General features: G+C 52.1%; 1 protein-coding gene across 3 annotated transcripts in view; it reads right to left on the bottom strand.

Annotated features, from left to right (window-relative positions):
* The window catches only part of TAB1 (TGF-beta activated kinase 1 (MAP3K7) binding protein 1), a 40,794-nt gene that overhangs the window by 7,667 nt on the left and 15,725 nt on the right, over positions 1–17,402 (bottom strand). For all 3 annotated transcript variants that reach the window (XM_011218854.3, XM_019794479.2, XM_034644529.1), the window contains exons 2-7: positions 9,759–9,895; positions 9,240–9,393; positions 3,084–3,170; positions 2,454–2,592; positions 1,448–1,561; positions 760–871 (exon numbers count right to left, since the gene is read on the bottom strand). In XM_011218854.3, the coding sequence (XP_011217156.1) occupies positions 760–871; positions 1,448–1,561; positions 2,454–2,592; positions 3,084–3,170; positions 9,240–9,393; positions 9,759–9,895 (743 nt within the window). The remainder of the gene's footprint in view (positions 1–759; positions 872–1,447; positions 1,562–2,453; positions 2,593–3,083; positions 3,171–9,239; positions 9,394–9,758; positions 9,896–17,402) is intronic.

The following is a 17,402-nucleotide window of genomic DNA, read 5'->3' as shown; positions in this document are numbered from 1 at the left end:
AACACACACACACACACACACACACACCACAGCCACCCACGACATGTAACACACACACACATACACACACACCATTCACCACATGTCTATTTCTCCATCAACGTTCAGGGTGTTGCTCCAGATTCAGGATGCCCGGGTTGAAGTCCTGCCTCAGCCCTGCTACCCGTCACCAGGCAAGCTCCCTGCCATCTCCACATCTGTTTCCTCAGATGAACACACCTTTGGGGCCACAACAGTACGGACCATGGCCTGAGTGAGGACTGAGTAAGACTGTGTGAAGAGCTGGGCACGGGCCTGGTACAGTGACGGCCCACAGTCAGCGCCACTGCCCATCTGCTGCTGCGATCACTGGGTGGCACCCAAAGGGAAGTGTCCTCGGAAGGCCGTGTCCACTTCGTCTCGCACCTCTGCCCCTGGCCCAGCCACGGGCAGCAGTGACCAGCAGGCCTGCGGGCCGTCCCTATCCACCCCTGGCGGCTCCCGCCAACGCTGGCCGCTCCTGTCAGGCCCTGTGGCGCTGGTTGCTGCCCTTGGCTTTGACTCACCTCCCCAACCTGACCCCTTGCCAGCCCAGCTCTACGGAACCCGCACTCCCGGCCTGTCAGGTCTAGGGCCACACCCCAACCTCTCTGGGAGGAAGGAGAGTCTTCCTGGCTCTCAACTACCCCAACTGCATCTTTTTGTCCCTAGAGCCTAAAATCTGCTTCTGCCCAGACCCTCTGGCCTTACAAACGGGGGGCAGCTGGGCCGGCTGCCTACCTGAGTAGGTCGATGTCCGTGTAGCCATATTTGACCTTGTAATCCCCGATGCGCCTGGTGCTCTCCTGCCCACAGATGACCCCCACTTGCTTGATCTTTCCTGCATCCAAACCTGCCAGAGAGAGAGCAGCACAGTCCCAGATCCAGCTCATCATGAAGAACGAGAACGGCGTACAGACATAGCCCCAAAACAAGGCAACGAGGACCCACTGGATGGAAAATGAAGCCACCCTAGGCACCCTTGGGAGCGGCTCACACGAAGCGCCCCAGTGTCCTCCGTGCCCAGCCCCATCAGAATGCCCCCTTCCTCAGAGGCCCCGGGCAGGGAGGGAGCGGCTATGCCGTGCTGGCTGCATCCTTGGGACTTCTCCGGCCTCTTCATCTCCAGCAACCCTAACACCTACCGCAGGCTCAGTACTCTTGGAAACACTGTACATGTACGGACTCTTCATCCTCACAACGCCCTGAGGCAGGTGTTACTACGATCCTCATTACACAGATGGGGAAACTAAGGCACAAAAAACTTCCAAAATTCTGACCAGCTAGTAAGGGGCAGAGCTGGGATCCAATGTCAGGCAGGCTGGTCCCAAGCCCAAGGTCACAGCCCGAGCACCTCACTCCTCCCCCTACATAGCCCCCAGAAGAGGACACAGGGCGAGCCATGGAGGTTGGCCCCACCCTGACTCACCCAGCTGGGAGAGGCGGAAGAGCTCGTCCTCGTTCTCCGTGGTGTGGTCCACGTTCAGCTGTGTCACCTGCAGCCCATCCACCGTGGATTTGCATAAAAGGGCACGATTTGTACCTGCAGGAGAATTTGAGCAGCTGAGCCAAGTCTGCGTACAGGGAAGAACAGGACGTGTTGAGCAGAGAGAGAGAGAGAGAGGGAGAAGGCAGGCATCTCACACAGGGAAATCCTTGAAACAAGCAAAGAAAATAGGCTTAGACCACTGGGGTGAGTCACCAGTCAGGGTGTGCTGATGATATTAAGGAATTAGGTTAAACTTTTCCAGTGTCATCCTAGGATAATTATCATTTTACTAGGAGACCTTTTCTCTAGGGAGACATACTGAACTATTTACAAAGAGATAACATGACACAATGTCTGGGGTTCGTGGGGACAAAGGGCTGGAGAGGAAATGAGACTGGCCTTGAGGAGGTGACTGCTGGGGCTGGGGGGATGGGCACACGGGTGTTCACTCCCTGGTTCTCACCCTATCTTTACACATTTTTGAATTCTGTCCACAATGAAATCTTAAGGAAAAGAAAGACATTATCAATGGGGTCTCTAGACCTCTCCTACAGTAATCTGCGCCCTGTGGGTACGGCCTTCTTGGGTTCCCATATGGCCTCTTCTTTCCCACAAATCCAAATATCCCTATGGCCCCTCACCCAGTGCACCTTGCTGCTCTTCGTGGGATGCTGAGTGGGTCCTCCACAGCCAGGCAACCTCTTCCAGAAGAGGAAGCCACTGAGGCGACCCAGAGAGGGGACGCAACTCGCCCACAGCCAGCTGGGGCAGAGTGGGGACTAAAGGCATTCCTGTGCAGAAACGGGGAAATGAACCCCATGGCCTCAGGAGACACAGGCTGGAGGGCTGATGTGTCTGGGAAGCAGACTGCCCAAAGAACACACAGACCTTGAGGCTGACCTTCTCTCGCCCAGCACTCCCACCCTGGGACAGGAAGGTGGCTCACCGACATTGGCAACGTAGAGCTTGCTGTTGAGAAGGACCGCCACAACAGCCATGGCTCCTCCCGAAATCTCCCTCTCCAGCACCTTGAGTCTTTCGAGGATCTTCTGATACTGAGGAGGCAGCTGGTGCTGAGGGACACCCTACAGGCCATCATCAGGGGGTCAGAGCAGGCTGGGTCCTCAGAGACCATCTCACCAGCTGTCCCTCCCTTAAAAGGCAAGGCTCCGAGGGCCCAGCCGGCACGAAGCCGCACCACAGCTCCAGGGCACACTTCTCGCAGGAAGGCCAGACATGACCTTGCTTGTCCTGTTGGTTCTGGAAGTGCCTGTGGCTGATGTGGGCGGGTGGGTGATGAGGCTATGGACAGGTTCAGGTCGAGGACTGATCCTTCAATGCCCACCCCCATGCCGAGCCTGGGTGAAGCTGCCCACAGTGGGCCAGGGAGGCCCCTCGGATGGGCCTCTGCAAACGCACTGTTGCCTAGTCCCTCAGTCAGGAACTGTCCCCCTAACTAATGCCGCTCTGGCCCAGTCATGTCAATGGCTGGGGAGTGACATGGCAGGTAAGTCCCTATTCCTCACGATGCTGGACCTTGGGCTGCTTCCCCTGGGGAGCAGGCTGGGAAGATTACCTCTGGCAGCTGGGACTGGAGGCTTGCCTTCTCAGCCAACGCATCATCGATGGACTCCAGGAAGCTCCTCTCCACCACATCGAAGGCCTGGAGGCACAGAGGACAGGGAGGGGTGTCAGGGGAAAGGCCAGTTCAAAAAGCACTGTCACCAGATACTGAAATGCTTATTAATAGTGACAAATTCTGGGGGCGCCTGGGTGGCTTAGTCAGTTGAGCATCTGCCTGCGGCTCAGGTCATGACCCGAGGGTCCTGGGACCAAGCCCTGCGTCGGGCTTCCTGCTCAGCGGGGATCCTGCTTCTCTTTCTCTGCCCCTCCCTCCTGTTCTGCATCCCCCCCCAAATAAATAAAATCTTTTAAAAAAAAATAGTGACAAATTTTGTTCAAACTGCAGGTCATCACGAGATAGGGGCCTCACATGTGGCACTGCAAGGCCTGTGGCTCCTACAGAGCCATGCTGGACAGAGACCTCAGTCCCATGGGGCTGGAACCTTCCAAGTAGCACTGCAGACATCAGAGGGGCAGGAGTCGGCACAGAAGTTCCAAGCAAGGCTTGGAACCAGGCCACCCGGGGTGAATCCCAGCTCTGCCACTTGCCCGCCGGGCAGTCCCCATCTCATCCATGAAGGAGACAAGCACTGCTCTGGGGGGGACTGAGATAATCCACCCTGAGCACCCAGCACCTGGCTCAGTGGGAACCTAGGGCAATGACACCTTGTATCATCACTACAGCCTGCTGTTAACGCCGGTCACACTGCTGACTTTCGGGGGTGGGCGGGGTGGGGGAACCAGCTGAGAATCACTGGCGTGGGGCCCTGAGGCCATGGAGGCCCTCTGGCCCAGGTGCTGAGGCTGGAAAACGGCCGGGAACACTGTTTTCGAGGAATAGGAATCCATCCTTCTCATCTAAAACTAAGTGCCTCTGGACATGCTTCCAAAAAGAGATGCCAGGAGGAAACCCTTCAGGACATCGGCAAGCAGCAAGCAGCACCAGCCAGCGAGTCCCAGCGAACCCGAAGCACGGAGGCAAGGCCCGGGGTGCTTGCAGCAACAAGCGGCTGAGCACCTACACCTGGAGGAAAGGGATCACCCTAAATCACCCTGTTTCTACCAGAGCTCAGCCCCCTCCCACCACGCCCCTTTGTCCAAGGTTCATCCCTGATGCCCCTCTGCCCAGGAGATCAGAGCCCAACCTGCCAGTCACGGGGAAGGACTGCGGCTGGCTGCCTGGGCCTGGACTCTGGGGATGTGGGGAGCCCCTGCGTGACAAGAACGACTTTCGAGAAAAACAACTTTGTCTTTGAGTTGCTGCCTACATGCCTGACGGTGTGACAACCCTGCTCCTAACCAGAGTCTGGCCACTTAGCAATCACACAGCAGTCCCACCGAAATTCCTGCTTCGCGGCTCCTGGGGCCCCTTTTCAAATAACCACTTGAGTTAAGGCTATGAAAAGCAGTGACCTCCCCCGCAACCACCTTGTTAGTAATAGGTGCTTGCCACCGTGCTCCTTGTCTCCTGCTGGCTCTTGACGGGAACGGAGGGCTGTCCTTCCCCTCCCCCCCGCTCAATGGCGCCCTCTTGCTTCTGGGATCTGTAAGTAATAATAAATCCGCGGCACTACTTTCTCTGTGGGGGTGTCCTGAGAACGCACCTTCAGTCAGAACAGTCCTGTGGGTCTCACATCCCCAGAGGGGGTGCCTGGATGCTGAGGGAGCTACCCACCAACCTATGACATCATCTTAATTCAGTATACCTGCTCCGGCTTCTCAGCACAAACGGTGACGAGGATGGGATTGTGGGGGCAGTCTGTCCTCCCATTCGATGCCTTGGAGCTGTGAGCGGCTTGCTAACTTCCTCCCCCAGACTGATCCGGCTCTCCGGGAGGGAACCGCTGCTTGCTGGCAGTCTGCGGTGTTGCCTGGCACTGTGCTGGGTGCTACCACAAATGCCCACACTAAATTGTTAGTGCTGTAAAGGGTCAGGCTCCCCTGCAGAGACCGGCCACCGGCCTGGGGTGGGTGTGTTTCCCATTCGTCTCTAAAAGAGACCCCACTGGGTGTCTGGTCTGGAGGTGACCGGTTATAATCGTATGTGAAAGTCGAGCCACAGTGAGCTAACTAGGACAGCAGGCTCTGCCTCCTTCCCAGCAGGGGCGCAGGCTGTAAGGCCCCCAGATTAGTGCTGGAAAGGGAGCCTGGCTGCTGGGGCCGCTGTGCTGCCGGTCGCGAGCTCGGGCAGCCAGCCCCGACCCGTGGCAGAAGCAACTCCACCAGGGGCATCACGGCACCCGGGCCAGCGCCTCCTTTGTTGCCCTGTTCCCTACTGTCACAAACCATCCCCTGACCCCATGGGATACTGGGAGTCTCGCCCATGGCATGGTAGAGCAAAAGGAATCCTCACTAAAAGCAGGGGCCCCAAGTACACTCGACCAGCCCCTCCCCAGTCCCCAGGGGAGGCTGAAAAATGACGAGACTCTTGGCAGAGCTCTGCTGAAATGGCCTGGGCCTTCCTGAGCGCAGTGGCGTAACATGCCACACCGCTGCCACTCCATTCTCGGGGCTGGGGGGCTTTCCTAGATGCACTGGTGAGCCCCGCACTGGTGGGTGTGGAGCTGGCTCCTCGGAATATACCAGGCCACCCTAGAGCAGGAGGCGGTGGCACAAATCAAGAAAGAGACAACCTGCGTCCCGGGAGTTCCAGGCTACTTTCCATCGCACCAGAACGTCCAATGACGACCAGTGGGACCCGGAAATGGAGACAGGTCACTATACCATGCTGGCAATGCAAGGTTTTCTAGAAACATTTGTCCAAAGTGGGGAGAAGGGTGCTGACTGACTCTTACGGAACTCTGAACTGGCTCCGAGCTGCTGTTTGCAGGGGCTGAGATGTGTCAGTTGCCTAGCCTGGGCAGACAAAATCAAAAAGGCGGTGGGCTCTGAGAAAGAGATCCCCAAAGCCTCCGGAGCCCTCGGAGATAAGGAGGAAGACGCTCTGCGTCTCCTGACTCAGATTTTTATGGCTTGGCACTGGGCCCATCCCTCTGTCGAAATCAGAGTTAGGCCCACTGTGGATGACCTTGGATGAAGCACGTCTCCTCTTCAGTAGAAACTGGGATGTTTCGGTGGTATGTCATTTTGCTCAGTGTTATGCTTCCACACTCCCTGACCATGTCCAACCCAGAGGAGGCACCCTTGGGGCCAGACTCTTATGAGTTCTTCTTAAATGGTGTGCCCCCACCCCCCAAATATAAGGCCATGCCATTACAACTTACAGAAATGTCAGATAAAATACAATGGGCACTAGATGGTATCAATGCCGTAACTAGATGAAAAAGAATGTTTCTAAGGCCCAAAGCTTGTTTGCCCCTACAGCCAGGAACCCCATGGAGTGGCCCTAGGGGATATAGGGGCTTCTGCGCCCCTTCTGGGTGGCCTGCAACCCAGCTTCCTCCTTCCTGAGATGGCCCACAGGCCTCTCTGTATGGGCAGCTCTGGATATCAGGGACCCCTTAATGACTTGCTCTCAGGACTGCCAGGACACAAGTTTGAGGCCTCTGATCAGATGCTGTGGATGCCGTCACCTCCTGGCATACCCCAGCCCCGACACAGGATCTGGATCCCATACCCCGACCTCTGAGAGGGGCAGCTGCCCATACCCCTGTCCCAGGGACCTGGCTGTCCCCTGGAGCCTGTCCCTCCTCCAAGAGACAACCACCCATATACTTCTCTAATTACCCAGTGGGACACATAAAAGACACATTTTACTGCTCTTGTGGACGCTTCCTGGGAACCCCTCCCAACATCAGTGCGGGGCACCCTTTAAATGACAAGGCGTAACAGGCAGGACATATACAGAAGGCCTTCAACCTCCACTGGCTGGGATCCACCTGCAACACAGAGGTTGGGCTATTGCCCCACATAAAATTCAAGGGCCTTAACTGGTCCTCTAAAGGCTGGGAAATTCCACTTGAGGTTAAACACCAACTGTGCACTTGTTCAGCCTCCCGCCACGCTACGGCAAGCCCACCCTTGCATCTCCTCACACTTCGGAGGCAACACACACCACACTTCTCCCTTCTTTATCCAGTCACCTGCAAAGCCTCCGCATTGGAGAAGCGCCACAGCAAGCCTGATAGCCAGAGGGCACAAAGGCCAACTCACCAAGTGCTCTCCCCTGTCCCCCTGGCTCCTTCTTCCAGCTGGAACCACGGGCCACCGTGGACTAGGTGTCCCGGACACTACTCCTGGCTGCCTGGGGGCTTCCGGCCCAGACAGCTGCACCCCCTCAAAACCTCCTATTCTGGCTCCTTAATGGGCTTTGTTGGCCACAGAGGCCCTCGCGGAGTGGGGCTGCCCTACTCACCTTCCTTGTAACACCATAGATCAGGGACGGCTCCCAACCGTGTTTCCCAACAGCCACGAATGCCGATTTGCCACAGCGCAAAGGGTCCCTAGGGGAACGGGCTAAATCGGGCAGGGCAGGTCTTTCCCAACTGCTGGAGGATGCGGCTTCCGCGCTCCTCAGCGCCCCCCCGCGGACGGACCTTGAGAAGCAGTGACAGCCCCCACCGCCCGGGCCCCTGAAGGGCTGGGACAGCTGCTGGAAGAGCTGCAGAGCCAGAGGGGAGTCTGTGCGCTTCGTGGATGGCAGCGCCCCCACCGAGTGGGGCAAGGCGGGGTCGGCTCAGCCGGCTCAGGACACATGGCCACACGGCGCAGCTGCCCGCGGCAAGCCTCTTGGCCGTATTTTTACCGATTCACGGGCAGCTGCTCACAGGCTCGCGGTTTGGTCAGGCCAATGGCAGTGGGATGACTTTCACATGCAAGGACGACCTATTTGGGGTGTTCCAATTTGGAGGGCACCACGGCAATGAAGGTCACCCAGATCTGGGAACACGCCAGCATTACCACACCAGAACCTGCCTCTAACCTCCAGGTGGATTCCCTCACCGGAATCCCAGTCCCCACCCACTTGGGGCTCTCAAGCAGGACCCTCCACCAACAACTCCGAGGACAAGTCCAGCAGCTCGCCCCACCAGGCGGCAATCAATCCTCCCTCCTCCCTTCCAGCCTTTCTTGGTCACCACTTCCATACTCCTTCCCTGGCCTAACGGTCCCCTCTGGTCCCCTCTAGTCCCGTCTTTTCCTTCCCTGCAGGGGCACCGTGCTCCCGCAGTGCTTGCAAAACCCGCTGTTTTGAATTGCAAAACTGCCGCTCTTTGGGCCTGTGAGGGGCAAACCTCTTAGCTGCGGGCAGGATGAATTCACAAGGCCACTTTCTACCCACTTGACTGTTACATGCGTGGTATTTGTAGCGGCTTACGGCCGCTGCAGCACCTGCAACACCTCCGTGGGGCGGCAGTCTTTCTAAGGGCAACCTACTCCCAGCAGGGCCTCCTGACACCACGGACTCGGATCCTCAGACCCAGGATCTCATTTTATGCCCACGTAAAACAGCACAAGGCTCTCCGGCAGGGCATCTGTGGAACTTTCATCTCAACCACAGGCCTCTGGCATCGTGGAATGCCGCAGTGGACTTTTAAAATCCTTGCTCCTTGGGGGAGCTGGCTGGCCAGTCAGAAGACATGTGACTCTTGATCTTGGGGTTGTAAGTTCGACCCCACACCCCACATTGGGTGTAGAGATTACTTTAAAAAAACCTTTTGGGGTGTGGGTGGCTCAGTCAGTTAAACATCTGCCTTCGGCTCAGGTCATGATCCCAGGGTGCTGGGATTGAGCCCTGCATTGGACTCTGCTCAGCAGGGAGTCTATTTCTCCCTCTCCGCTCACACGATTGAGCCCTGCATTGGACTCTGCTCAGCAGGGAGTCTATTTCTCCCTCTCCGCTCACACGCGCTCTCTCTCTCAAATAAATAAATAAAATCTTTAAATAAAATAAAAATAAGATCCTTGCCCCTTAAGTTACTGGGCAGTAAATGGCTCCGAAACTTCCTCGCCGCCAGGCGCCCTTACCACTTTAAGCTCTAGGCCCCACGGCCATTACACTCCTCACACCCTGCCGCTGGGAGAGGCTCCCAGAGCAGGTTCCTCTGAAGGAGCCGGCAGCATCTTCAGACCAACACTGGCTCCCCCAGCACGTTGCAGCTGTAGGGCTGAGCTCCTGGGGGAGCCGGCCAGCCAGCCCCAGCATCACTACCTGCAGCAGCACGCGCCGCACATCCGCCTCGGTGTGCTCAGCACTGAGCTGGCCCAGCAGGAGCTCGGCGGACAACCGCTGGGCCACGAAGCTGGTTACTCGGTTGCCGTCATAGCCATTGAAGACCCCGTACAGGAAGCAGTTGTTCTCACTCCTGCCAGAGAGAGGGGGAGCGGCTTGAGACTGGGGGCTCGCAGAAGAGGGACGCCAGTTCCCGAGTGGAGGGGAGGAGGACCAGGATTGGGGGAGACCAAAGACACAGCCGTGGTGGCTTCAGCTGCCCACCGGAGTCCCCCCACACTGACCTTCATTCCCCCTGGGCCTGGCCTTCTGGGACACTCCCACCCCCACTGTGGCGGGCCCTCGGTTGGTGGTCCAGATGTGCAAGGGACAGCAGCAGGGGCACCTCCCACGGACCACATCTTACGGCGAGCCTCATTCCAGAGAGGTGCAAAACGGTTGCTTTTTCTTGCTCATAAACCTGCTTCTGATGCCCAGGGGGGCATCAGGCACGCTCACCTGAACTTGAGCCAGCTGTCCTCCGGTGGGTGGCTCTCAGTGCCTTTGCCATCAGCAGAGTAGCTGCGGTTGGGGGCCGAACCGACCCCGGAGAGGTGGCAGAGCGGCAGGTCATCTGTCCAGCTCGGCTGCTGCTCCTGAGAAGGACACCAGGAAACCAAGAAGTGTCACCCTCTCCCCCAGGACAGACCCCTCACCTTCTTCTTCTTCCCCAACAAAAACATAGCAGCCCCAGAGCCCCGTGGAGAGGGTTCTATTTCCTTCCGGAAAATAACGCGTGCGCGAACACACACCTACAGAAGGGTCTGAGTGTTTTTATGGGTAGTCTACAATGTTCTTCTCCAGGAGACCTAGAAAAGCCTGGAGCTCCCAAATTCAAGGCCCAGCAGTGGTTTCCAAGCATGAGCTATGTTACGAAACATGAGCGAGACACACAGATGAAGCAAACTCTTGGTAGCTCTTTAGTGGCTGCCCACCTCTGTAGCTCTGCCTCCCTCGGGCACTAGTTATAAGTGAAGGTCTCCAGGCCTCCAGAAGGGCCGATCCTGGTGGGGCCCAGGATACCAGCAATGCATGCAGCGCCTCTGGGTGACTGATTCAGGCGGCCCAACGGCACTGGAGAAACTGCCTTTGCGAGCAAGCCGCCGTCATGCTCCATGCCACTGAGGCCTCTACCCCTGGTCCCTGTTCTGCTCTGGTGTCCTCTCCCATCTGCTCTGTGCCACGTCCTTCTCCACCAGTACAAGGCCCCCAGCACCCCACTCTTTCCCTTTGCATGAACAGACTCCTTAATTCTCCATGCCCTTCGGGACTCTGGCTCAGCAGGCACCGCCTCCAGGAAGTCCTCCAGGAAGACCACCCTACCCCCAGCCGGGGCTTGACTAACAGCCCTCCCATGCATTCCTACTACACCTGGCTCCCTCACTCCTGCCTGCCAGTGTCCGACTGCCATTCTACCCCCATGGATCTCAAAGCAGACTGCTCAGTATCATCACCACGGAGCTCAGAACCTCACACGCACGCACACACACACAGAGCTGTCCAGGGCCAGCCCAAACACAGATTCTGAACTGCCTGAATCTCCTTGGAGTTCATTCTGAGCTGTCTGCATTTTTTAAGCCCCAGAAACAACTCTGACACAAGGCCCAGGTGCAACCCACTGCTTCTCACTGAGAGCCTTCCCACAGCCGGCCGCTACCTGAGTGCTGGCCCGGTTCACAGCAGCATTCCCAGGACCACCGGGCTGAACTGGGAGAATCAAAGGTCAACTACAAGGAGGACAAAGTTTGGATCGGATGCCGTACTGAAATAGTAAACAGGCATGGATGGATATTGTGCATGATGGCTTGCAAGGCAGCAGTCATGGCCTTCAAAGAAGCCTGTGAAAACCACATCGACCGGCTTTCACAATCAGATGTGTAAAAGGCCTGTGGCTAGCTTTTGTGGCAAATTTCACGTTGTTTATTTATACACTGACAGCACGTGACTTTATGGCTTTTTTTCGTTGCTTTCATGCTGCATTTATTCTAGCTGGTTAGTTCTGTGCTCTGCACCCTGGAGCAACTTCTGCAGGAGGTGGGAGCTTATTTTTATTTTTAAATTAACATATAGTAAAATGGACTTTTTTTGGCATGCCGGTCTATGAATTTGAACAGGTGTCTTGTGTGACTGCTGCCCCAAGATCTGGAACAACCCCATCATCCCAAAACAGACCCTTGAGTCGCCCCTTTGTAGCCACACCCTCCCCTAGCCCCTGGCAGGCAGACCTGTGCTCCGCAACGACTTGTCTTTGCAAGAATGTCTTCAGTGAAACTAGGCAGTACACGACTTTTTTTGTTTTTATTGTGGTAAAAGACACATAGCCAAATTCACCATTGTAATTGTCTTTATGCGCACAGTTCAGGGGTACTAAATATTCAGTGTTGCGCAGGCAGCCCTGCCATCCGTCCCCATGGCTCTTTCCATCTTGTAAAACTCTGTCCCCATTGAACTCTAACTACCCCCCCCCCCCCCCCCCCCCCCNCCACCACTCTACTTCAGGTCTCAGAGGGCATAACCTTTTGAGATGGGCTCCTCTCACTCAGCACCATACCTCAGAGACACCCCCCACCGCAAGTCACTGTGGGCAGCAAGACTGTCCCTTCGCTGATGTTTTCCACCAGACGGACGCAGAAGTCTAGCCGCTCATCCACTCGAAGGCACCTGGGTCGTTTCCAGTTTGGGGCAATTACGGAGCCGGTGTGAACAGTCACGGGCAGGTTTTCTGTGAACGTGACCTTTCACAGCTCTACGGTAGGGATGAGATGGCTGTTGAATTTTGTAAGAAATTGCCAACTGTTTCCCAAAGCAGTGTACCATTTGCGCTCCCGCCAATAAACACACCAGGAGAGTTTGAGGGGCTCCGTGTCCTCACAACCACAGGGTCTTCTCGATTAATGGAGACATCCTAGGAAGTGTGTGATGCTGGCTCACCGCGGCTTCGATCCGCATTTCCCTGGTGCCTAATGATGGTGTTAAGCATCTTTTCATCTGTTTCTTTGCCATCCCCACATCTTTGGTGAAGTGTCTGTTCTAAGTCTTATGCCCATTTTTTTCCTAATGTCCATTTTTTAATTGGGCTGTTTTTTTCACCTGTTGAGTTCTGAGAGCTCTTCATGTTTTTTGGATAAAGTCCTTTGTTGGACATGTCGTTTGCAAATATTTTTTCCCAGTCTGTAGCTTGTTCTTTTTTTTTTTCCTCCCAAGATTTATTTATTTACTTAGAGAGAGAGAGAGAGAACGAGCAGGGGAGGAGCAGAGGGAGAGAATCTTTCAAGCAGACTCCCCGCTGAGTGGGAAGCCCGACTCGGGGCTCGATCCCACAACCCATGAGATCATGACCTGAGCTGAAACCAAGAGTCAGAGCTTAACCGACTGAGCCACTCACTGTAGCTTGTTATTTTATTTGCTTCTTGGTATCTTTTGCAGGCCAACGGTTTTTAGTTGTGATGAAATCCATTTTATCAGCTTTTTCTCTCACAGTACACGCTTTCATGTTCTAATAACTGTCTGCCTGGCCCCGGGCACAGAGACCTAGGTTTTTCTTCTGATAGTTTCACATTTAGACCTGTGATCCATTTGGGGTTAATCTCTGTAGAAGGCAGGAAGTTTAGGTCTAAGTTTTTTTGTTTCACATATGGATATCCCATTGTTCCAGCACCATTTGCTGAAAAGACTGCCCTTTCTCCATTAAATTAGCTCTGCACCTCTTTCAAAAAAATTAACTGGCCATCCTTGTGTGGGTCTGTCTCTGTTCTCCACTCTGTTCCATGGCTCCGTGTGTCTATCCCTCCACCGATCCCATGCTCTTGATTACCCTAGCTTTATAAACCTATATTTAAAAGTTCTACGATCAAATCTACAACTTATTTATAATCTATATTATACACCTGGGTAGCGGGTTGCCTCTAACCTCATTGTTTTTCAAAATTATTTCAGTGATCCTGGCTCCTCTGCTTATCTGTATCTACAAGAAAATCTTGCTGGGATTTTGGCTGGAATTGTTCACAGATCAGTTTGAGATCCATCATCTTCATCGTGCTCAATCTCGCAGTTCATCAACATGGTGTGTCTTTAATCTTACTTCTTCATAGGACTTATTCATGTGATGTCACCGTAAGGGCTGAAAAGCCACTAATGCCTACTAGTGTGACTGAAACCTAACCATGGAAAAGAAACAGCAACGAGAGCTGAAATTCTGCTCAGCTCTGAGGACACCGGGCAGGTAGGTCAAGCTATGTACGACAGAAGAGAAACTGCTTCGCAGTGACACAAATTGTTTCAAGCTGGAATCTTGACCTGTCTCATTTGAAAGCAATATAAATATTTTTCTTACTATAAATGTGAACTTAACGCATTAAGTCTTTAGAATCCACATATGACATTATGCAATCAGAGTACGTTCAATTAATACAAACATGTATTCGAGAAACATTTACTGGGCATTTACAAAAGGCTGGGATTATTCTAGGTGCTGGAACCACGGTGCAGAAAACGACTGAGGGTCCTTGTTTGAAGCCTCCTTTCTAGTGAAAGGGAAACTTTCAAACAAGTAATACTATAAATAAAGCTATCTGAGACAGGGGTATGTGCCATGGAGAAAATAATTAGGGTAAGGGGATGAAATNAACAGAGAGTGATGGTGAGGGCTCTTTTGGATGAAATGGTCAGAAGAGGCGACCTCTGAGCCAGACCCAAATAATTATGGAGCAGTGACTATTTCAGAAAGTAGGAAAGGAGTCTCCTAGGCAGAGGAAACAGCATGTGCAAAGACCCTGAGGTAGAAAAATAAGTGTGAGGTTTAAGGAAGTCCAAGAAGGCCAGCGTGGCCTCTGCAGTGACCAGAGGGCAAAGTGGCTTGCCACCGTGTTCATGCATGCGTGCCTGGGTGGGAACAGGGTAAGGCCTTCCACGCCACTGAAAAGAGTTCATTGCCAAACGATCATTTTTCAATGAACTGCTTTGTTGCCAATTATCCCTTAGGTCTTAGATCTGATTAGTACCTCCACTGTCAGAGACCTCACAAAGGTCTCAGGCAACCTGGCAGATAAGTTTCCAAAAGAATCTATTTTTTTCTGGGGTCTGTCTCTTGCCTCCAACTCAAATGAGATTCAGCATGACATTAAGTACAAAAGCGTCTCCCCAGTCAGGTGTGTCCCATGTCCTCCCCCTGAAAAGATGGGTCAAGAGACCAATATTCAGCACCCCAAAGCGCCACGGCTGTTTTAAAGCACGGCAGAAGATGTCTAGAAGATATTTTCTAAAATCCTGTCTGTGATTAAAGATGAGATTAAGATGGATTGAACTTGTCCTCGAATACGAGATGATTCAATACAATACAATACAAATGTGTCGCCCGGGATGCAAAACCTGTCATCAGCGCTGCAACCATAATGCTTCCTCTGCCATTATCTACCTCCCACGAGGGACAGAGACAGGCTTCTAGGGGCTTGAAAAAAATAAATATTACCCCAGCAACTTATGGGCCCACTTGACATTGTGAGATACGCTATGAAAAACATTAATGAAAGTGCCTTTTATAAGGAAGGAAGGAAACAAGCTCGAACAGATGACCGAGGAACTGGCCACATTGGTGTTTCAGGGCACAGGGACAACTCATCTGAAAGCATTTCCCGATGGGCGCGCATGACATTGCCACCAGGACTGGGCTGATGCTGCTCGGACAGCTGCAGCCACACTCAGCTCGTGTGGCAACAAGTTCTGCCAAATCTGAAAAGCTGTTGACAGTGGTCAATCCACTTACAACCACCTTGTTCTTCCGTATTTATGACCAGAGCCTGGATGCCTCTACAACGTGAAGTGCTCTTTTTGAAATCTGATTTTCATCATGTTGAGCTAGCAATATTTTGGAAGTATAGTTGACTCTTGAACAACGCGGGGGTTGGGGCACCAACCTCCTGCAGAGTCGAAAGGCCACGTGTAACTTACTTTTTTTTTATTTAAAAAATTTTTTTTAAAAATGCATGGTTCAACACTCGCAAATCAATCAATGTGATACATCATATCAACAAGAAAAGACTCAAGAACCATATGATCCTCTCAATTGATGCAGAAAAAGCATTTGACAAAATACAGCATCCTTTCCTGATTAAAACCCTTCAGAGTGTAGGAATAGAGGGTACATTTCTCAATCTCATAAAAGCCATCTATGAAAAGCCTACTGCAAGCATTATTCTCAATGGGGAAAAGCTGGAAGCCTTTCCCTTAAGATCAGGAACACGACAAGGATGCCCACTCTCGCCACTATTATTCAACATAGTACTAGAAGTCCTTGCAACAGCAATCAGAAGACAAAAAGGGATCAAAGGTATCCAAATCGGCAAAGAAGAAGTCAAACTGTCTCTCTTTGCAGATGACATGATACTCTATATGGAAAACCCAAAGGAATCCACTCCCAAACTATTAGAAGTTATAGAACAATTCAGTAAGGTGGCAGGATACAAAATCAATGCCCAGAAATCAGTTGCATTTCTATACACGAATAACGAGACTGAAGAAAGAGAAATTAGGGAATCCATCCCATTTACAATAACACCAAAAACCATACGTTACCTTGGAATTAACTTAACCAGAGACGTAAAGGACCTATATGCTAGAAACTATAGATCACTTTTGAAAGATATTGAGGAAGACATAAAAAGATGGAAAAATATTCCATGCTCATGGATTGGAAGAATTAACATAGTTAAAATGTCCATACTACCCAGAGCAATCTACACTTTCAATGCTATCCCGATCAAAATACCGAGGACATTTTTCAAAGAACTGGAACAAATAGTCCTTAAATTTGTATGGAACCAGAAAAGGCCCCGAATCTCCAAGGAACTGTTGAAAAGGAAAAACAAAGCTGGGGGCATCACAATGCCGGATTTCGAGCTGTACTACAAAGCTGTGATCACAAAGACAGCATGGTACTGGCACAAAAACAGACACATCGACCAATGGAACAGAATAGAGAACCCAGAAATGGACCCTCGGCTCTTTGGGCAACTAATCTTTGATAAAGCAGGAAAAAACATCCGGTGGAAAAAAGACAGTCTCTTCAATAAATGGTGCTGGGAAAATTGGACAGCTACATGCAAAAGAATGAAACTTGACCACTCTCTCACACCATACACAAAAATAAACTCCAAATGGATGAAAGACCTCAATGTGAGACAGGAATCCATCAAAATTCTAGAGGAGAACATAGGCAACAACTTCTATGACATCGGCCAGAGCAACCTTTTTCACGACACATCTCCAAAGGCAAGAGAAATAAAAGATAAAATGAACTTATGGGACTTTATCAGGATAAAGAGCTTCTGCACAGCCAAGGAAACAGTCAAAAAAACTAAGAGACAGCCCACGGAATGGGAGAATATATTTGCAAAGGACACCACAGATAAAGGACTGGTATCCAAGATCTACAAAGAACTTCTCAAACTCAATACACGAGAAACAAATAAACAAATCATAAAATGGGCAGAAGATATGAACAGACACTTTTCCAATGAAGACATACAAATGGCTAACAGACACATGAAAAAATGTTCAAAATCATTAGCCATCAGGGAAATTCAAATCAAAACCACACTGAGATACCACCTTACGCCAGTTAGAATGGCAAAGATAGACAAGGCAAGAAACAACAATTGTTGGAGAGGATGTGGAGAAAGGGGATCCCTCCTACATTGTTGGTGGGAATGCAAGTTGGTACAGCCACTCTGGAAAACAGTGTGGAGGTCCCTTAAAAAGTTAAAAATTGAACTACCCTATGACCCAGCCATTGCACTACTGGGTGTTTACCCCAAAGATACAGACGTAGTAAAGAGAAGGGCCATATGCACCCCAATGTTCATAGCTGCATTGTCCACAATAGCCAAATCATGGAAGGAGCCGAGATGCCCTTCAACAGATGACTGGATTAAGAAGCTGTGGTCCATATATACAATGGAATATTACTCAGCTATCAGAAAGAACGAATTCTCAACATTTGCTGCAACATGGACGGCACTGGAGGAGATAATGCTAAGTGAAATAAGTCAAGCAGAGAAAGACAATTATCATATGATTTCTCTCATCTATGGAACATAAGAACTAGGA

Source organism: Ailuropoda melanoleuca, chromosome 15, assembly GCF_002007445.2.
Source record: "Ailuropoda melanoleuca isolate Jingjing chromosome 15, ASM200744v2, whole genome shotgun sequence".
In the NCBI taxonomy this organism is placed as follows: domain Eukaryota; kingdom Metazoa; phylum Chordata; class Mammalia; order Carnivora; family Ursidae; genus Ailuropoda; species Ailuropoda melanoleuca.
Note: the sequence above shows the minus strand (reverse complement) of the source record. Positions and strands in the feature narration are given on the sequence as shown.